The sequence below is a fragment of the Spermophilus citellus genome (genome assembly GCF_964194105.1).
Source record: "Spermophilus citellus genome assembly, chromosome: 4".
Lineage (NCBI taxonomy): Eukaryota > Metazoa > Chordata > Mammalia > Rodentia > Sciuridae > Spermophilus > Spermophilus citellus.
Genome location: NC_138185.1, coordinates 217,459,712 through 217,480,844, shown reverse-complemented (window position 1 = coordinate 217,480,844; position 21,133 = coordinate 217,459,712). Strand labels below are relative to the sequence as shown.

Below are 21,133 nucleotides of genomic sequence, written 5' to 3'. Positions count from 1 at the left end.
GGGAAGTAAGGAGAGGGCTCGAATCCCAGGGGAAATTGCTGCAGAAAGGCATCTTTGATACCACAGGCCGGCCAGAGTCCCAGGGGGTGCCAACGTGCCCTGGTTGAGTTAGCAACTCTGCTGTAGCCCACAGAACCTCAGGGAAGGTTCTGTCTCAGGCTTCCACCTCCCAGTCCTGCGTGAGTAAGGCTTTGTTATACTTCTGGCTGTATGTCACAGAGCAGGAGGCCTCCCAGGGTCCGCTCCTGGTTTTCCAGGCCTGGTTCCCACACCCACTGGTGAGCAGTCTTTGCATGTGGTCAGTGACTCCCCCACATCTCTGCAGAGAACTGCTGGCTTCTGGCCATAGAGGCGGCCACCTCCGGCTCATTGCTGTACCCTCAGACAGAGTTGCCTGATTTGACAAACAAAAACACCACAAAATTCGCAGGACAGACTTGCAGTAAAATTTTTTCCTTATATGAAGCTCACACTTCTCTGGGTCCCATGAATGGTCAACTCACCTGTGGACAGTGCCTGTGAGAGGTGGTCCTAGGCTTAAGGACCAGGAGTCCCTAGGCACTATCTTGGGGACTTGCAGAGTCGAAAACATCAGTGTGGTTGGGAGCACAGGGGAGTCACTTGGATCTGTGATTGTTACCTGGCAGGTGCCCTGGTAGTGGCTTAAGAAGCAATGACTCTGAGGCCTGCACAATCAAGGGGTGCAAGGGTCATCTTGGACACGGAGGTGGGTGGGTGGTACTGCAGGGAGCAGAAATTCAAGGAATCCCCAGTGTTTGGGTGTCAGGGTGGCATGGTGAGCTGATTGAAGAACTCTGCCTCTCAGGAATGAAAGCAGTAGAGAGAAAAACCCTGTGTGTGTCCCCATTCCAAGGGGAGTCTAAAGGCCCTCATCTCAACTCTTGTTCCTGGGTGGGCCAGAAAAACACATTGGAAAAACAAGCTTTCCTCCACAACCTTCGGAAGGTCACCACCTATTCCCTTGCCTACCTCCTCTAAGCCTTCAAACAACCCCAGGATCCAGACATCCTTCCAATGGATTTGGGCCATAATTCAGATAATCTTACATGTCAATTCTAAATGTTGAAATCCCCAGAGATCAAAATCCCCAAAGATCAAAGTCCCTAAAGTCTGAAATCCCAAAAGATCAAAATTCCCAAAACATATTCTAGAAAAAAGAATGATTTTAAGATTAAAATTAAAAAATAATTTTAACTTAGTGAGGCCCTAAGCAATTTAGCAAGACTCTGGGGATATGGCTCAGTGGTTAAGCACTCCTGGGTTCAATCCCTGGTACCCAAACAAAACAAGCTTTTTGGGGACATTTATTTACATTTTGAAAGGGCATTTATTTGAGAAAAGCAATAACAACAAAGTACCCAACAGAATGCTCCCAAGGCCACTTTGAACAGTAAAACAGACAATCACAGCATATATCTTTGCATAAACCTCAGGAATACTGTCAACAGCCACAGGCTGTAACAGTTATAAGCAGGTCATATTCAAAAAGAAATAGGTGAAGAGTGTTAGGTGCAGGACAGGCTAAATCAGTTGTCTGCAGGGCATGCCAAACAAAGCCAGCTTCAGGATGACCTGGCCTCTCAAACCCTCTGTCTGGTTCTTTATCACCTGTTTGCTTCAAGCCCAAACGCCCAAGCCCCTGCTCAAGGCTGAACACTCAACCCCCTGCTCAAGGCCGAGCACCTAACCCCCTTGTGTGCCAACAAGGCAGCTTGCAGACCCAGAGACCCCATTAGATTTGGGTTATAAAAACTCCCTTCTGCCAGGCCCCTCTCTCTCTTCTCTCTTGCTCTCTCTGTCTCCTTTGTGTGCGTGCTCTCTTCTCTCTTCTCTCTCTCTCTCTCTCTCTCTCTCTCTCTCTCTCTCTCTCTCTCTCTCTCTCTCTCTCTTCTCCTCTGTTGCACTGCTGCAATAAAGATCTCTTAGTTGCTCTGAGTGTTGTGGTCACTTTTATCACTGTGGTTGGTAAAGGTATACACTTAGTTGGGTTTTTTTTTTTTTTTTTTTTGGCAATACTAGGGATCGAACCAATGGGTGCTGTATTTCTGAGCTAAATCGGCAGGCTCTTTAGTTTTATTTTGAGATAGTGTTTCTAAATTGCCCAGCTGGCCTCAGACTTGCAATTGTCCTGCCTCCGCCTCCTGAGTAGCTGGGATTACAGGTGAGTACACCCACAGTGTCCACCCAGCTGGATAACTGGTCATCTGGAAGACTGCAAGGGATAGCTGATGTTTTGAAGAGATGGATTAAAACCTGCAATGGGTCACCTCTGCAAATAGTTGCCCCAGGAGCCCACCAGTTGGAGGAACGTGTGGCCAACAGACTCATTTCAATTGTCCCTTTCCAGATTTCAGTTTTCCCTTGCCCTCTTACATAGCCTCCATTTCTCAAGGGGAATTGTGGGCTTTCTGGGATTTCTGCTTTCATAATATCCACACTCAAGATTTTAATCTTTCAGGATTATGATGCTGGAAATTTTGATCTTTAGGATCCATAGACTTTAGAAATTTTGAATCGGAAAGATCGTGGTGTTAGGGATTGTCTTTTGGGATCCTGATTGGCACAGTCACCTGGGTGCCCCCTTATTCCCTGCTACATAATCTTGGGGAGGTAGGGGGTGGTCAGTGCTGTGGAGTGACCACAGGAAGCTGGAGAGGGCCAGTGATGTCACCTGCTTACCATGCCCAGCCCTTTGAAGGTGCCTCTCCATTAACTGAGTCAATATATACAAAGGCTCAGACAAGTGCCAGGCACCCGGACATAGCCTGGTATCACTGTGACTCTGCTCAGAGCCCTGCACGGTGTTTGGTGACGGTGGAGGAGGGAGCCACCTGCTCCAGCCACAGGCGCCCTCTTCGCACCCGTGCCCACCTCTGGGACTTGGCTCACAAAGCCACACTGAGCTTCTGCCTCTTTTGCTCCTCTGTCCCCTTGGGTCTTGGCTTCAATGCCATCACTCTGGAGACACCCTATGTGCCCTGGCTCCAGAAGGCCCCAGAGATCCTCTCTTAGCACCCATCCTCTTCCTTACCTAGTCGCCTTCTTTGGACTTTGGGACTCTCGACCCCACTGCTCTTCCCTTTCTGGATTTTTTTTGGTTTTTCTTCTGGAACATTGTATTTTTTAAAAAATGTTTTTTTAACTTGAGACACTGGGATTTACAGAAAAGTCATAGAAACTCCGGAGGGCTCCAGCTTTGCTTCTCCCCTAACATAAGCAGCCCGTGGAACCACAGCGGATTTGTCAACAGCTGGAAGCGAACCTTGGAGAGCCCAGCCTTAGCAGGATGCCACCCACTGCCCGTTCATGACTCCCACGCGGTACTTGGTCACAGGTCTCCTTAGTCTCCTTAGGTCCCTGGTGGTCTTCAGGATCTCCTTTCTGTTCCTGAATTAGCACTTTGCAGGAGGCTGGTGGCATCTTTTTGAACGTCCCTTTGCTGGGTGTGGCCGCTGTTTTCCATGATGGACTGAGGCACGGGTTTGGGGAAAGATGCCACTGATCCCTGGCTCCTAACACGGCGTCAGGGACAGGAGATGTCAATACGGCTCATTGCTGGTGACGCCACTTCCATCTCTCAGCCACTTCCCGTGCCACGCTCTGAGGTGTGTGTGACCCTCTGCAGCCCTCCCCCTCCTCAACTCACATGCAATGAATTCTATTTTTCTTCTTTTTTTTTTAAAAAGTATTTTTTAATTTGCTCTTGCTCCATGTTGGAATATCAGCTCCCCAAGGATAGGGATTTTAGGGTTTTGGAAATTTAAAATTTTCCTCCAGCACTTGGAACAGTGCCAGGCACACAGTGGACACTCGGTAACTATCTGAGGACAAATGAGTCACTCTCATCACAGTTTGTGACTCATCTATTTGCTTCCCTGGTTATTGCCAGGTCCGTGGCTGCTGGGCTTACCCTTGCACCAGCTCCAGGGTAGACTCCTAGTGGCACCCACGAGTAGCCTTTGATTAATGAGCTCAATAAGCCTGGAAGTGGGGTACTGGCAGGCATGGCTCACCACTGGGGTGGGAAGTGTTTACCCTGGAGACCAAAGTCACCATCTCACCCGGGTCTCTGTGGGGACAGATGGTGGAACCAGTTCTGGTCTTCAGCACAGTGTGGTTCCTCTGCATCAGGTTACACTCCTGAGAGGTGGCCCCAGAGTCCCTGTGGGTAGAGAGGGGAATAAAGTGTACTTTCCAAAGGGTGAGCTCCACAAGGAGCATCAGGAACTTGAAAGGTGAGGTGGCCTATGGGTTGAATGATGTCCCCCTCAAAACTCACATGCTAACGTCCTGACCCCCAATATCTCAGAATGTGACAATTGGAAATTGGACCTTTAAAGAAATGATGGAGTTAAAATAAGGTCATTAGGTGGACCTAGCCCCATATAGCTGGTGCCTCGATGAGAAAATTTAGACACAGACACGCGCAGAGGGAAGACACAGGGACATGGTGCCTCAAGCCAACGGGAGAGGGAGCCAATCCTGCTGGCATCTTGGTCTTGGGCTAGCAGCCTCCAGAACTGTGAGCAAGCCAATTTCTGTTGCTTAAGCCACCCTGACTGTGGCTCTTTGTTATGACAGCCTTAGGAAGCCAGTTCCGTGGCTAAGAATGAGGGTCCTGAGGGGAAAGGTCAGGCCTGTTATGAACAGGGACCCTACAGGACATTACCTTAGTTTACTCAGTGGCAGAGGTCAGTCCTCAGAAGGGGCTGGTGGAGCCTTGGAGAGGGTGTGAGCGCCCCCTAGAGGGGGAGTGGAGGCACCGGCTGAGCTGCAGATGGAAGAAGGGGTGCAGGAGACTCAGGGTGTGCAATGAACCCCAAGGTAAGGTGATAGCAATGAAAGAAATAGTGGTGGACCCTGTATCCAGGGTCCTTGTCCCTGAACCACCAGCATGGTCCCCTCCTTCCTCCTCGTTCCCCTTCACACTCCCAACACTGGTCCAGAGAGGTCTTCATGATTTCCCCAGCACACCACAGCTCGCCCACATCATGCTCTGCCCCGGACATTACCTTGGCCTGCAGGTCTCCTACCTGTTCCCAAGCCTTCTACTCACTCTTCAAGACCAGCTCTGTCTCCCTTCTGCAAAACCTTTCCTGGCTCCTTAAAAGTTTATCTCTTTCTCTCTCTCTGAGCTGCTATATCATTCTGTGCACCCCAGGACCATGTGATGATTGAGCTAAATGGCCTGTGAGGACCCTGACAGCAGCGCTTTGACGTGTGGCAGGCAGCAGAGGCTCAGTGCACCAGACCCCACCCCAGACTCCCCACAGCTCCTGCTTTGGGCCTGTTTGCCCAGTGAACTTTGAACGGCACTGGACCATGTCCTTATCCATGACACGCGGGCAGGGCCCCCCTCCGACCTTGGACAGGCTGGGTAAACAGGGGGAGAAATATTTGCCAAGAGAGACTAGACATTATGCAAGGGAAAGGCACACAGGGGCAGGGTGACCCCATGAGGAGGTCCTGTCCTGGCCAGCTGCCCTGAGCTCTAGGCATAAACACAAACAAGAGGTCTGGGTCTGCTTGCAGCCACACACCCTGCCATGGTCAACCGGTGGGCCACCTGGGATCTCGGAGTCTGGCCCTCACTGTCACCAGCTATTTTCCCCTATAAAATGAGGACAATGACAAATCTTGGTGGATTGTCAGGGAACGAATGAGATCACGCATGCAAAGCATCTGGCACAGGCTGGCACACAGCAGGTGCTCAGTTCTATGGGGGATTGTCAAAACCCAGGCTTCTGGCCTCGGTACTCCCGTGGGTGCCAGCTTTAATACAGTCCAGGCCCTGAGGTCACAGCAGTGGGCACAGCTTCAAGGAAATCAGGATAAGAACATGCAGGTTGGGTGGGCAGGGGCTCTGGGGGCAGCTAATTTGGGGACAGTAAGAGGCCGAGTGAGGAAGATGTACTCACTCGCTCACCCTTCAATTCTGGTGTCTGGTCCCCTTCATTTGACAGTGAAGGAGCTTGTGGTCTTGGGAAAGGCAGAAAAGGACCTTGCCTGGGTCACTCATGGGACTTCCCCTTGTCTCATCATCTCTCCTCCATGGCGGGGCATGGGACTGAGCCGGTGGCTCCGGGGACATCCAATCATCTGGGCTCTGTACCTGGGTATACCACCCAGCCTCACCAAGACTCACCTCCCATCTTTAAACTGGGGATGAAGGTGGCACCTTGCCTTGGGGGTACCGTGAGGGGTGAATGGGAGCATGCAGGCCAAGTACCCAGCACCAAGTCTAGAGCATGGCAAGTTGTCGGTGTCACCGTTCCTAGAGCTGCCGCCACAAAGACAATGAGGCCCAGTATTTGAAAAATGCTTTATTATTATTGCTGACATAAAATTCACAAGGTGAGTCATCAGGGTCTGCAGCCGCTCCTCTCCCCTTTGCAATAGACCTCCGTTCTGTCATCCCCAGCCAGGCCCATGAAAGGATAACTATTCACTGGTTAGTCCAATCCTGCATTGGGACATTTCCACCCTGGCCTCTGTTTTACCTAACACTCAAATGTGCTGAAATCAACCAAGGCTGACATGGGACAGTCCAACCTTTTAAATATTTCAAGGGTCCTTTATTGGGATCCTTTCACTGGAGACATGAGGATCCTGAAGTCCAGAGGGGGCCAGTGTGAATCCAATGTCACACAGCTGGTTAAAACAGGGTGAGTAGCCCCATCCAGATGGGGGATAAAACTTAAAAATGTGCCTCCCGGTGTCTCTCAGCAACTGGAACTGTCTTCCAAATGTGTTTGTACCACTGATCTGAGCATCAGTGGCCTGAACTCTGAGCCAGTCTGGGGTACTAATGTTGTGGGAGCTTGGATGAGTCAACTGGCCTTTCAAAGCCTCAGTGCCAATCTCTACTGATGGACAGCAAGGACAAGACCAATTGTTCTCCAAGTTTCTCCAAGGCACCCATGTCTTGCAATTGTGTAAGAAGTAATCACCAGTATATTGATCTTATTATTATTTGTGACGTCCCAATAGTCAGCTAAACCTATGTTAATCACCAGCTACTAGCAGATAGATGGGCCATGCTCACCCCTGTCTCCCCCTCAGGGTTGGGTCACTTTGCCAAAGAAGAGGAAGTTTGTGTTTTCCATGATGGCCAGCAGAAAGGGTCTGTTGAACACGACCCTCTGAGAGCCCAGTCGGGCCGACCTGAACATGAAGACTGTCCCGGTGGCTGCAGCTGCTTGGGTTCCTGACTCGTCCACCTCCACCACGGCGCGGTGCACCATCTGCAGGGAGACAGCAGGTATTATCCGGCCACCCAGGGCTGGGAGCAGGGTTCGTGGGAAATGGCAAAGCCACCTATGGCTCCAACACAGGCGTCTGTGCACCTGAGCCTGGGAGAGGGAGGAAGTGGAACATCTGAACAACCACCTGTGCCAGCCGCTCTGCCCAGAGGAGACTGCACGTGTGTCAGTCACTGAATCCTCGTGACATCTCACAGTGAGGTGTGACTTCCCTGTGTTACAGGTGAGAGAGAGGAGGCTCAGAGTCTCAGGTTATTTGCTGGAGCTCCCACAGCTAGGACGGGAAGGGGCTTGCACAGGATTCTGAGTTTTGACCAGTTATTACTGCACTCCATCCCCCCAGGCACGATGGCTTCCTATGGCAAGGAGCAAGATGCCCAAAGTAACATCTTTGTGGAAAAGAGGAGGGGGTGGGGAGATCGCAGGGCAGGGCAGGCCATTCCTGAAGGCGGTGGCTCGGGGACTTCTGGACTCACCTCGGACACCTGGATGTTGGAGTGGTTGGTGAGGCCGCTCAGGTCGGCCTGGGAGGTGAAGACTTGGCTGATCCCTATCTTGGGCAGGATTTTCTCCAGCTGATAGGAGCCCTCGATGGAGAACTTGGGAAGGTAAAGGTCCAGCTGCCTAGAGAAAGAAAAGAGCCGTCCTCAGCCCGAGCCGGGGCTCCCTGAGCTTGTGTTCCAGGCATGCCCCTCAGCTTCTTGGGCTTCTCTACCCTTCATCTCGGACAGACCTGTCCTGGGTCTGGACTTGGACTTGGGCTGCCCCACTGTGGCACCTCCCCAGGGAACCCAGCTTCCCGCCCGGGTCCCTCCAGCTGGCCCAGGACTTCACGGGGTGACTTTGGGTTTGGAAGGAGCTCCATAGCTGGGTGGGTCCTTCCCACCACCACTGTGTGGTCCTGGGGGCCATGGATGTCCCTGGGCTCGGGCAGGGTCAGGCTGGCCCTGGAGTGGTCTGAAGAGTACCTCTTGGTGAACAAGTGAAGCCACTTCCCCAGCCTTTTCCCGGTCAGGCCGTTCTCCACCTGCACCATCTTGCCCTCGCTGGGGAGAATGAGAAGGGCAGTGGCGTTGCCTTCGTAGGGGACCCCCACCACCTCGCAGGAGAGGTTTCGGTCCAGGAAGTAGTAATATTGATCCTCACGGTTCATCATGGACACCTTCACGGTGGTGTCCCCGTTCACGTGGAAATCTTGCTCCTTGGTGTTTTTGGGGCTGAAGCCTGTCTCCCACTTAGCTAAAGATGGGGGGCAACAGGGAGGGAAGAGAATCAGGTAAGGGTGAGGCTTCTCTGCTGCAAAGGAAGAGTGGATTCAGGAAGCAGAGTCGCAGAGTGGCTCCTCGTATAGAGCCTTCACTGTAGTGCAGCAGAACCTGCACCCTGGACTGTGAAGGCAGGTCCCTTTATAACCCTAGGGTACGTCTTGACTTGTCATGGTGCCTCTCCTTCCATATTTGAAAAACAAGAAGATTGGCTTTCATGTCTTTGGAGGCCCTTTGATTTTCTGATGCCTGAGGTGCTCCCTGATGTCTAGGGGAGGTGCTCTGTGTTTTACTCTTTTCCTGATGTTGCATTTTGATCTAGGTTTTGCACAGAGGTGTAAGGGGTCCTGGAAGGACATGATCATCCCTGTTGGGAGGCCTTCCCTGGGCTCCTTCTCTGGCTGCTTCCCATGGGCACTGCTAATCAAGGATGGCAAGTGACCGCTTCCGACTTCTTAATAGTTCTCAAGGTGGGCCCTGCCCCAGAACCAGGCTTAGCTTATTTCACAGTTGCTATAAGGGGACCAGTCCTGGACGGAGGGACAAGAAACTCAGAATCCAAGCCTGGTATTCCTTGCTGTGAATGTGTTCCCTCTCCCCAAATGCATTTGTTGAAACCCTAAACCCCAAGGTGATGGTGCCAGGAGGCAGGGCCTCTGGGTGGCTGTTAGGTTGCCAAAGCAGAGTCCTCGTAAGTGAGGTTAGTGCTGTTGTGGGAGGGACCCAGGGACCCTCGTGCCCCTCCCCCTGTGTGAATGTGCTAGCTGTGGGGATCCTGGCTTTGGAAGACACTGAATCGAAGCTCCATCTCAGGCTTCCTGTTCTCTAAAAATGTGAGAAATAGAGTTCTGTTGCTTATAAGCCACCCAGTTTGTGGTGTTTTGCTGTAGTAACCCAAAGGGTCTGAGACACTATTTGTGACTCTGGGGGTTGACAGTTTGACTCCCCCCTCTCCTCCCCTCTTCCCCTACTCTGTCGGTCCCCCTTCCCTGCAGGTCACAGGGCTCAGCATCTGCAAAGAGGAGCAGATGAGCCATTGGAGAGCAGGGGCGATTTCAGGGAATCCAGGGAGATCACGGCTCTACCTCTATCAGTGGGCCAGAGGGGCTCCCGCTGGGACGAAGCACTAAAGCTGCCTCACTGGCTTCTTTAGGTGGAGGGAATGGGGTATTGTTGTGGCTAAAGCAGCAGAAAGAGAGAAAGTTCCGGTTCAAACCGGAACTTGTCACCTCACCTTTAAAGAAAATGTAATTCACCATCACTATGATGTGGGTGCTGTCGAGGTTCTGGATCAAGTCCACAATCTTGCCCTTGGTTTGCTTTGCCACATAGTCATTGATCTGCTTCTGGGCTTCTGTGGGGTCCTCAAAGTTGGTGGGGAAAATGTCCGCCCGGTACATAGTCTTCATGGCCCTCAGAAAGCTCTCCTGAACGCTCACTATAGGGTCCATGAAGAGGGCGTTGCCGAGGCTGAGCTCGAGGCCCTCTCTGGGCTGACTGAGCTCCTGCAGAAGCTTCTGGAAGGTGTTGTGGAGTTCCTCTTCTGAGTCGGGCTGCAGGCTGTGGCCCAGGCCCTCCAGGATCTGCGCCTTGGTGTTGGAGCGGGCCCCCAGGGTGAGCATGGCCAGGCTCATGGAGATGCTCAGAGGGGAGAAGAAGATGTTCTGTCCAGGGGCATTGGAAGCCAAGGCTCTGTAGAGGTCAAAGGTGAATTCCCTGGTGCTGGGGGCCACTGTGTCATGGACAGCGGGTTCCTTGATTTTCTTCTTTGTCTCACGAGAGTTGTGGCGTCGGAGGGAGGCCAGCTGAGGGCTGATCAGCGTCAGGCACAAGAGGAGGACCAGCTTCATGGCGGCTGCCGCTGTCCTGGAGGGGATGTGGGAAGGTGTTCTCAGAGAGGGTGCCGGCAGCAGTTCTTGGAGCTGTGGGCAGAGAGACAGGTGAAGCTGACATTCTAGAGAGTTGTCACCACTCATCACCCAGCCTCCGGTTGGGTCCATGTGGCCTCAAAGAGGAGTGACAGTACCCATGAGGTCTGGGTGAGGGCCTGTGGAGGGTACTATGGCTGGAGGGGCTGGACCGGGGATGTGGACATCTACCAGAGGGACAGGAAGGAGAAGGCAGAGCAAGTGCAGACCCGAGGACAGGCAGGGGCCTGCTAGCGCGGGACGCCTGGCCTCTCCTTCACATCAAGGCTCCTGTCGGTGGTGGGCATCGCGGAGGTTTCCAGGGGTGAGAGGCCTCTGACCTTCCCTGGGGTATCATGGCCCAGCGCTTGGCAAGGCTCCGGTCCCCCTGAGAGCTCAGACCAGCTCCTCCCCCTGGGCCTCCACCTGGCTGGCTTTGCCACCGCATATCCCCTGAGACCCGTGGTCAGGGTATCATGGTACTGATCCATCTGCCAGGGCTGCTACAGGCCACCTTTGTCCCCAGAGAGCCTCCTGAAAAACTCCACACTCTTACTGTGAGCCTCCGACCTCCCCGTCTTTCATCAGCATCTGAAAAGTGTCCATAAAATTCCTGACCCTGGACACCTCACAATGTGTCTGTATTTGGAGAAAGGATCTTTAAAGAGCTCATGGCATTAAAATGAAGTCACTAGAGTGTGCCCCAAGCCAACAAGACTGTGTTCTTTTTTTTTTTTTTTTTTTAAAGATGAGGGCAGGGAAGTCAGGACACAGACAGGCACACCAAGAGTGAAGTCCTGCAGGGTGGTCCACTGCTCCTGCTCGCAGGCCTTCTGTCTCTGCTCCTGTCCTCCCTCCTGCCTGCCAGTAACCTCCTGCCTGTACCCCCCATCTGGCTGTGGCCCCAAGTCCTCCTTCTACCTCCATAGTGGTGAGGAGCCCCGCTCTGGAGCCAGCTGCCTGGTTCACCTCTCAGTCTACTAGGACTTCACACTGTGACTCTGGGTGGCCAGTGCTCCCCAAGCCACTCTCCTCACTGTGAGTCAGGGTAGAAGCAGCACTGGCGCACAGGGTTCTGGGAGCAGAGCCTCCCAGGGAGCAAGTGCTATGCAAATAGAGGCATCTGAATGGCTTGTCTGGCCAAAGCTCCACCTGACACCTGACACCTGACACCTGGCACCCCATGTCCTCAGCTGTGCCTGGAGGCAGCTCGGCCAGCCCCTGGGGAGCATCTTCATCCTGCACACTGTTCTTGGAGCAAGTCCTTCCCGGCTAGGTTTATTCTCCAAACACCATGTCATCAGGTCCCCTAGAGCCAGGGTGAGCAGAGACAGCCGGCCAGTCACACGACCCAGACAAAGCCAAACCCTAAAGGAACCCAAACTGCAGCTTTGGAAACTGCTACCCAGTGGCCCACTTGGGGAGACCTTGGAACAAGAATAGGTTGGGACATCAGGCGGACCAGGACCACAGGCCCATCTTTGAACAAGGCTGAAGGGCTCAGGTAGGTCATCCTGACCAGCCCTCCTCTCCCATTTGCACCCTGGGCTCAGAGAAGAATGTTTTGCCTGCAGAATGTCTGGCCGTGGGGAGCCAAATACAGCAGCCTCTGCAGCCACGGGCCACGGTGGGGGGCATTGCCCACCCTCTGCTCCGTGCTCTGCTGTCTATCAACTCCTTCAACCACACCCCCCGGGAGGTGGGCTCGCTTAGGGCTCCATCTTACAGAGGGGTAATCCAAGGTCCAAGGAGGAGCCTCCTGCTGACTGGCAAGGTGTGGACTTAGACCAGTTCTGACCCTGATTGTGTCTTGGAGTCTCAGCCTCCTGCATCTTTGATCCTGGTTCAGCAGCCGCTGCGATAGCCCTCATCTGCAGATAATTCAGGAACATACTCCCAGATTCTAGGCTGTTCTCCCTCCCTGTTCCCACAGTGACGGCCATCTCTGGAGGTCTGTGAGGGACAAGGTGGCTGTGTACTACTGTGTGTCCTTTAAACTAGTCTATCTATAGTACAGTGTGCCCTCTCCTGCAGATCGAGTTGCCCTAGAGAAACCATTAGGCTGAGTCCCCTGCAGATCAGCACAGAGCTGATAACTCCGTGGCTGGAGCAGCCAGGAGCAGGGGACATCCTGTGTGGGCAGAGCCCTTGTGAGGCTGCTAGGCAGCTGGCCAGGCCACCCAACCCAAGCCTTGCATTCTTCATCAGCAACATCAGGTCTGGAAGGTTCTGTGGCCAACAGCTGCCCCCACCATGTCCCCAAACCCCTGAACACCAGAGACCTGAGAGTGAGAAGTCCCTAGGTCTCCTGGGAGAGCAAGGTCTGTTCTTGGGGTGGAGGGTCCCAGGTTCACTCAGGTTCCCTTGGGCCACAGGATTGGGACCCAAAAGTCTTGCTCCATTTGGGCCCACCCTTTTATTAAGGCCACTATTTATGAAGCACTACAATTACTGCATAAAATCGTCTCCAAAATAAGTGTTATTAGCCCCAATCTTAGGTGAATTAACTGAGGCTTAGTGGAACGAACGTGTTTACTCCCAATGTCCCCTCTCAAGGGCTCGTTACCCTCCCCTGCAACGTGGTGTGAAGAGAAGTCTCTCTGAAAGTGGAGGCCTCAGGGTGCGTTTGAGCTTCATGGTTAAAAGCCTGGTTTCGCCATCAAGCTCCTGGGCCTTTGGTGGAAATATGTGGCTTTGATAGCCTTTTGGGTCCTCTCTGAGGTAGGCTGAGCCTGAGAAGGCCCAGGGAGCCTCCAGGCCGCAGACCAGCCCCACTACGTGCCGGGAGAGCCCGGACCCTGACATTAACATTCCTGCAGGAGGAGGAGAGGAGACCACTCAAGTTCACCTGCAATTTCAAGCTTGAGGTATGTGGCAGTGCGGGGGGAAGGGGAGGAGGCTCTGCCCTGTTTCCCACTGGTCCCCGACAATACGTGGACGTCAAATCTGCTGGCTTTCATTCCAAATTGGGCAACAAGGTCCCACCTGGTCTGGTTCCAGACTCAGCTGAGAGAAGTGTGCAGGTGAGAGGGTCTTTCCGCATCTGCTAATCACGAAGGGACAAGGGCGTGGATCTGACAGGACAGGGGAGGCAAAGCCAGCGCTTCGTCCAGACCCTGAAGACCGGGGTAGGGCTTCATGGGAGAAGCAACCTTCACCTTTCCACCTGCAGCCCACGAGCAAGGCTTGTGGATTTCTATTTCCACATAGGCCTCCGACCTCCCTGCCTCTCTCCACTCTCCCCACCACCCTAAGGGGAGACCCTGCTTCCACCTGGACCACTAGTGGTCTCCCCTCTGGGCCCGGGGGCCACTGTACACACGGTATGGGACAGAAGCTCCTTCCCTCACGGCCTTGGCCCAGCTCCCCCGGCCACAGAAGACCACTGCTGCCCACTCTATGTGGCCTGAGGATCCCTGTGTGTCCTGGCTGCACTGGCCCCCGTCAGCCTCACCTTGACCTGCTCTGCCTGGGTCACGTGAGTCCCCAGGCCTAATGCTTCCCTTCCAGACTCCCCCAACCTAGCAGTCTCTGTCCTGCCCTGGGCCCTCCCCCACACCGCTCCCTCTTCTAGAGTTCCCTCCTGACCGTCCCCCCAAGGCCGCTTCTGCACAGGTTCACGCTCTGCTTTCATGTCACCCTTGGTGACATCCCCCCACGCCTGAACCTCTCCCTCCCCCTGTTATTTCCCATAATGGCTCTTCATGTTTCTCCCAGAGCTCCACCAGTTATCTGGAGGGGCCCCATGCGCCACTGTGGAATAAATGAAGGAATGCAAGCCTGGACCCCTCTCCTCCTCAGAGGTAGCAGATGCCAGCTGGACACTGGGGTGGACACAGCCAGGCTGGGAGCTGCTGCTGGGCTCCGGGCTTTCCAGGCATTCAACCCCAAGTAATTCCCTCCCTGTGGCTCAGCTGGGCCACCCACCTTATCTTTTAACACCCTCTCTGTTGAGGTCTAACTGACCAACAGCCCCACATCCCTAGAGAACAGGGCCAGAGCCTGGAGACCAAAGATGCCGTGTGCGTCACCTTGGTCGATGTCATGAACTCGTCCTCCACCCCCAGGTGTCCCAGCCTCTTCCCACTCCACGCTTCAGGCTCCAACCGATGAATGAGGACGCTGGCCCAGGGAGCTGCGGCCCCTCACTGTGGCATTCCTTGCCGAGATCCCATCCTTGGAAAACCTAAACACCCCGCTCACCTTGCTCGTCTTGGGTTCTTTAGCAAACTTCCAAGGCTCCTGGAGCTCCCGAGCCTCCGCCCACCCTCCTGAAGGCTGCCTCCACCAGGCGCCTTATCTAGGGAAGCAGCTTTTCCTGAGGCTCTCGAGTGGACAACGTGAGAGAGCGGGCCCCCATCCAGCAGACAGCTTGTCGCCACTGCCTTGGGTCAGGGTTTCTCAATCTTGTCCTGTTGACACTCAGAGCAGGAGCATTCTGTGTGTGGGGGTGGGGGTGTTGTCCTGGGCATCGCAGGGTGAGCAGAAGCCTAGCAGTTGACCACAGTGGCCCCTCCAAAGGTGACAACCACACTGATCTACGTTCCAGCCAGGTGTGGCTGGTGGGCACTGCCCCTGGGGCTGTGCCTCAGTCACACGTGCAGGGGCTGTGACTACCTCCCTCCCACCTGTGGGGACACGGAGGCTCGGCCAGCTTCAGGGTACAAGCCAAGGTCGAGCCACTGGGAGGATTTTCCCTGCAGCTCGGGTGGCCCCAGCTTGTTCTCAGCACTGTGGAGGCCCTTCCCGTCCCTCTGAGACTCCCGAGAGATGTTGAGCCCTCCAGACCCGATACTCTAGAGTGCCCCTGGGTCCCTTCCCGAAGCCTCAGGCCCACGAGACCACAGCCACAGTGTCCGTACTCACTCTGTCTTGCAGCTGAGTGTGCACACAGCAGGGTGGCAGTCCTCAGGGCTCCAGACGGGGCAGAGGTCAGGCAGGACTGCAGCCCGCATTTGTCACTGACCACAGCAGCCCTGCCCCTCCCCTGGCCCCGCCCAGGTCCTGCCTATCCTATCCTAGAAGGCTTCCAGCCAACACTCTGGCCATAGGGAAGTGGCCTGCACAGAAGCTCCTACCAGGCCACCCACTCAGTGTCACCAAGGCTACTGGGGCCACCATAAACCTGGAGGGACAGCAATGCCGGGTCATCAGCTGCTGCACTCCAGAGCAGGGAAAAATCCCCCAGTGGTCACCCTCCCCTGGCCAGGCTCCATTTCTTTGTTTTCTGCAGCTATTGCCTGTGGACCCAGGGGACTGGCTTGAGCCACCTCCCCACTAGCCTGCTATAGTTACTGATCAGGGACAGTCCCCATTCTGGTGGCAATGAGAGTCTCACAATGGCTGTGATGCTGTGGTCATTGTATCCACCCAATTGCATCAATACCTCCGCAGGATCAGAAGGACAAAGGAATTGTTCAAGGTCATGTACCAAATTAGGGAATGAAGGGCCCAGTGCCCAGGCTAACATCAAGGTGCCTGCTCTTCGCTCAGAAAAGGGCTGAAGCAGGGATTCCTGTGGCTCAGCTGATCTGTCCTTTTCTACCTCGAAATTGGGGCCCTCTCTGCCCCTCCCTTTGACCAGTGTTCCCAAGATGCCCATTTAGGGTGCTAGCTCAGGCAGTGATGCTTCCAGGTCCCCAGGCCTGGGGCTTCCTCTCACCAAAGGGCCCTGCGTGTGACCACCACCAGGAAGGTGGGTACAGGCGGGTGTCGAGAGGGCCCAGTGAAGCAGAGGACAGGAGGCACCTGGGACATGTGACCTGCAAGGTCAGCCAGCCGGTCCCCACACCCTGCAAGACGTTTCCTTTCCTACACACCATGGTTCTGAGGCCAGTTAGGGCACTCTGCAGTGTTAAGAACTCGTATTCATGGGCACTTTTTAGATTTTTTTTCCTTCTTTGAACTACTAGGGATCCAACCAGGGTCTCGCGTCTGCTAGAGGAGCGCGCCACTGCTCAGCGACCACCCCGCCCATTTTGTGTTTTACACTTTTATTATTTTGAGAAAGGGTCTCATCAAATTGTCTGGGCTGGGCTCTAGCATGGAGTCCTGCTCCAGCCTCCTGAGTAACAGGACTGCAGGGCTGGCCGTGTGGACACTTTAAACCAGAGCCCAGTTCCTCCCGGAGCACGCCCCCCCCCCCCCCCCCCCCCCCCGTGACCTGTGCACAGCGCCCTCCATGCTCCAACCTGTGCGTGACACCTGCTACCACCAGAGGGACTTTCCAGGTGTGATTAGGGTAAAGATCTAGGAATGGGGAGAGTGTCATGGTCATCCAAGTGGGTCCTGAACATAATCACAGGGTCTTTAGAGAAAGAGATGCAGGAGGTGGAGTTAGAAGCAGGTGGGGTGGTGACCAGGGCAGGGGGAGGAACCAGGGGTCACGGAGGTCTCTCTCCAAGCAGTGAGGAAGCTTCTGGAAATTGAAGAAGATGAGGACCCTCCCCTGGAGCCTCCAGAAGGAAGGATCCCTGCCCAAATCTGGACTGTGGCCCAGCGAGGTCTACTTTGGCCTCCCAGCAATAAAAGGATAAATGTCCTGTGTCATCCTCTGCCTTGTGACATTTGGTCACACTAGCAACAGGGAGCGAGAAGGAGCCCAGACAGTTCCAGCTGAAACTGCTTTGGGAAAGAGGGGGCCATGCAGCATCCTGGGGCGCTGCTCACGCTGTGACCGTCCAAGGCTGAGTGATGCCACGGGTACGATTTTCCAAGCCAACCTCCGAAGGAATACCGTGGGAAACTGGGAGCAACCTGTGGTAACCCAGAACTCCCCACGGCCCCTCAGAAAGGGCCTGAGAAAATGGGGCTGAGGGCGGGTCAATTTTGAAGTGGGGGTTGGGGGTCTCAGGGCTCAGCACACCGGGGCTGCCTAACCCAGCATCCCACTAGGCAGCTTAATCACAGAAAGAAGTTTCTCTGCGGTTCTGGAGGCTGGACCCTCACAACCTCCTTTGCCGTAAGTACCTCCTAAGGGCTTCTCCAAATCCTGTCACCTGGAGATTAGGGCTCACACGAACTTTGGAAGGACGCAGTTCTATCCACAGCACTGGGGACAGTGCATAGGGAGGGCCAGTGGCCAGGATGGGCTCCTAGAGCCTGGGAGGCCTGGGGAGGGCTGGCAGTGGACGGGTCCTTGGGAGCAGAGCCAAGGAGCGTGGGTGGCCTTTGCTGACCTGCTCAGTCGGAGGAGGCTGGCTCTGCTTGCCCTCTGCTCCCCGTGACTGGCCTGGGACCACTCTGGCCTTGGGGGCTTGAGGAACATCAGCCCAGGAGCTTGGGGGGCCCTTCCTGATATGAACTGGACACTGGTCTTGGTCCTAGTAGGGGGCCACTCAGCCCACTTTGCTTGGGACTGAGGAATTTCCCAGGATGTGGGACAATCAGCGCTAAACCAGGACACGACCCTGGCAAGCCAGGAGGGGTGGACCCTGGTTTCCTGGTTCTTGGCTAATTTGGGCTGTGGCTTGGCCAAGCTCCTGATCTAGCCGTGGTCCCTGTCTCGTCTTCTCACACTGAGGGGCTGGCCTTCCCGCCTGCAGCATCTGCCAGGATCCTGCTGTGGGCCAGCTGCCTGTCACCTGCCTGCCTGCCTGGGTCAGTACCCCTGACCCTTCCTTCTACTCCTTCCTTCTTTCCTGCCTCCCATCCTCCCTTCCGTCCATCCTCCGTCCTTCAATACCTCCATCTGATCCAGTATTTGCTGAGCGCTGACCATGTTCCAGAAGTTACCCTGGATTCCAGAAGGTGTTGATCTAAAGAGGCAAATGAGAGCACGGAGCCCGATGCTCTAACCAGCGCCACAGCGACCCCGGGAGCAAGACCCTTCTTGCGGGCTGGAGAGGGCAATGGGGACCCCTAGGCGGTGGCGCTGGGCTTCAGGCTGGCAGCTGCAGGAGTCGGCAGCAGCCTCAGAGGTGCAGAGGGGGCAGTGCAGGCCCAGAGCCAGCCAGGGGGAGGGGGGTGGGAGGATCCCAGAGAAGCGGGACCACCTCAGGAGCAGAGGCCTGGGAGTCCTGCTGGCCGGAGGCAGATTGGACTTTACCCACACACCAGAGAAGGAGGCAGAGGTGGCGGACAGACCTCTTTAGCTGGCATTTGCTTGAGATGCTGGGCTCCTCTAGGTGGGAGAGCCTGGCCTGGACCTGCAGATACTGGCAGATGGAAGGAGGAGGCCTGGGGAGGAGGGAGCGTGGGCGCTGTGAGTGGACGGCAGGCAGCCTTGGGGGCTCATGAGTCCAGCTTTGGGCCTGGTGAACATGGGCTGTGTACCTGCTGGTGGAGGGGTGGGTGGGCAGCAGGTGAGTGGGTGTGGGGGAGGCGTGGGAGGCAGGAGTGGGGGTGGGGACAAGGGTGAAGGGAGAGATGACGAGGACCAGAGAGGGGACTAGGGAGGGAACTGTGGGCCCTGGCAAAGGCCCTGCGTCGAGGAAGGAGGGCTCACTGATGGCAGAGATGCAGGGGAAGGAGTGGCTGACTCCAAGGAAGGAGGCAGGAGACCACTGTCAGGGTCGGATGCAGCAGGATCTTTAGGCAGGAAGAGGGGAGTCAGGGTCCCCCGAGGCCAGCAGGGTGGGCTCAGTGGGCAGGAGGGAGCAGCTGCCTTCCTTCACAGCTGAGGCACCTGAGGCACAGAGAAGAACCAAGTGCACACCCAGTGTCCTGTGCTGAATGTGTCCCCTCTTATGTGGAAGTCCCAGCTCCCAGTACCTCAGAAGGTGGCCTTACTTGGAAATGGGGTCCTTGGGGGATAGGGTTAGTTAAGATGGGGTCACGGTGGAGCAGGGTGGGCCTCTGACCCCATATGCCTCTGTTATTTTTAAATAGGAAAATTTGAACCGAGGGAGATAAGTTAAAATCAGGTGAGAGTGGGGATGGAGGAGCCTGTGCAGAGTGACCCTGGGAGCTAGGGAGACTCATGGCCCGTGTCCTCCTCGTGGCAACCCTGGAGCACAGACTTGGGGCCTCCAGAGTGTGAGAGAAGAAATGGCCATGGGTTGGCCAGGCGCAGGCTCTGTGCTCTGGGCTCCACGGCCCCGGATGTCCCCTGAGCACTCGGCTGACCTCGTGCATGGCAGGTGTGCAGAGCCTGGACTGTCCGTTCTGCATCTGCCTATTTCAGACAAGGGCCCAGGTGGCCAGCCACGGAGCTCCTCTGACTGCAAACACCAGGCTCACTCCTGCCCTGGAGAGGTCCCTCTAGCTGTCCGGGTGGCAGCCTGGGAGTTGTGACACAGTAAGAAATACATATTTGTACTCTGTCCCCATCAGATCTTTACACACCTGTCACCAAGGAGCTGGAGAATCCTCTGCTCTAACATTTGCCTTTGATCCCTGGGGCTCCTGACTCAGAGCTCCCGAGAACTTGGCCATTTCCTGAGTGACGGGAGCTCTGGGGCAGAGCTCTGAAATCCCTTGGGGTTCCTGGGTGCGAAGGGCTTCTGGCTCTAGAAGGAGAAGCCTGGTGTCTGGTTACCAGGGAAACCAAGCTGGGGATGGAGGATTGGCAGAGTGGGCCACCTCTTCCCCAGCCTGGGCCTCCGGGAGGGGAGAGGGCTGCAGGTTGCGTTGGTTGCCAGTGGCCAACCATGTCCTTGATCTGCCCATGCAAGGGAGCCTCTGTGAAGCCCTCATGAAGGGACAGGGACTAGGAACCTGGGACAACGGGACAGGTGGAGGTGCCTGGAGGGGAAGAGCCAGGGAGGCATGGAGGCTCCAGCCTCTTCCCCATTCCTCGCCCTGTGTGTTTCTGTCTCTCTCATCTAGCTCTTCATCTCTGTCCTTTATTAATATTGTATGCTGGGGACATCAGGAAGTGTGTCCTCGAGCCCTGTGAGCCCTCCCAGCTAATTCACTGAACCTGATGAAGAGGTTGTAGGACCCCAGTTTGCAGCCATCTGGCTAGAGCTTAGGTGACAGCCTCTTGCTTGGAGCTGGCCTTAAGGAACTGAGACCCCCGCTGGTGGATAGGACCCTGACTCCTGGTGGACAGTCAGGTGAATGAGCTGAGCAGCAGATGCCCCAGGGGAGTGGCTGAGGTGGTGGAGGAGCCCCACACATCTTGGTGGCCAGAGATAAAGAGTGTCAGAGCAGGAAAGACATTTGTCCTCCCGTCTGGAGCTGGCCGGCCCCACTCCTGACTGCTGGCTGAACCCGAGCGTGAGGCCCAGGAGGAAGCCATGCTGCGTGCCTCTGTGCACTGCTCACAAGACACGTGCACGCCGGCACCCTGTGCTGGAATCCAGGGCTTTCGTGCCTGACCAAGGGCACCACTGCCACTCACCTTGGCAGACGACCTCCCTGTGCACAGTGCAGAGCCTCTGCTCTCCTGCTGGAGGAGGGCCACGTGCTCACAGGCTCCTCTGCGTGCTGACGGCGGACTCCCAGGGGTCGGCCGCCCTGGGTGCACAGCGAGGGCCACGCAGATCAGACACCCCACAGGCGGCCACAGACACAAGAGGGCCCCGCTGCTCTGGAGGAACAGGTTCTCCTGCACGGAGTCTTCATTTACTTATTTTTAATTCTCTAAAAGGGCATTTTGAAATCTGAGGAGCTGAGGCAAATATTTGCCCAATCAATCCCAGGCCAAGGGGTGTCACGGGTGCTGATGCAGAGCAAAGAGCCGGTGACCTTGCACTCAGCCCAGCGCTTCCGACGTCCACCAGCGAGCTCAGGG

The 21,133-nt window shown here is 55.3% G+C and overlaps 1 protein-coding gene across 5 annotated transcripts; it reads right to left on the bottom strand.

The window, feature by feature from the left end:
- Nucleotides 1-7,079: 7,079 nt before the first annotated feature.
- Nucleotides 7,080-20,885, bottom strand: LOC308647634 (plasma serine protease inhibitor-like; the record flags this gene model as incomplete). 5 transcript variants are annotated; one of them, XM_081291951.1, is made up of 5 exons in its annotated part: nt 20,741-20,885; nt 9,783-10,470; nt 8,252-8,522; nt 7,760-7,907; nt 7,080-7,265 (listed from the first exon to the last, which is right to left on the bottom strand). In XM_081291951.1, the coding sequence occupies exons 2-5, from the start codon at nt 10,396-10,398 to the stop codon at nt 7,080-7,082; spliced, it is 1,221 nt and encodes a 406-aa protein (XP_081148077.1). In that variant the 5' UTR covers nt 10,399-10,470; nt 20,741-20,885. The 5 variants fall into 5 exon arrangements, with proteins under 5 accessions (XP_081148077.1, XP_081148075.1, XP_081148076.1 ...); XM_081291949.1 differs by lacking the exon at nt 20,741-20,885 and adding an exon at nt 15,322-15,445; XM_081291950.1 differs by lacking the exon at nt 20,741-20,885 and adding an exon at nt 14,659-14,801.
- Nucleotides 20,886-21,133: the final 248 nt, after the last annotated feature.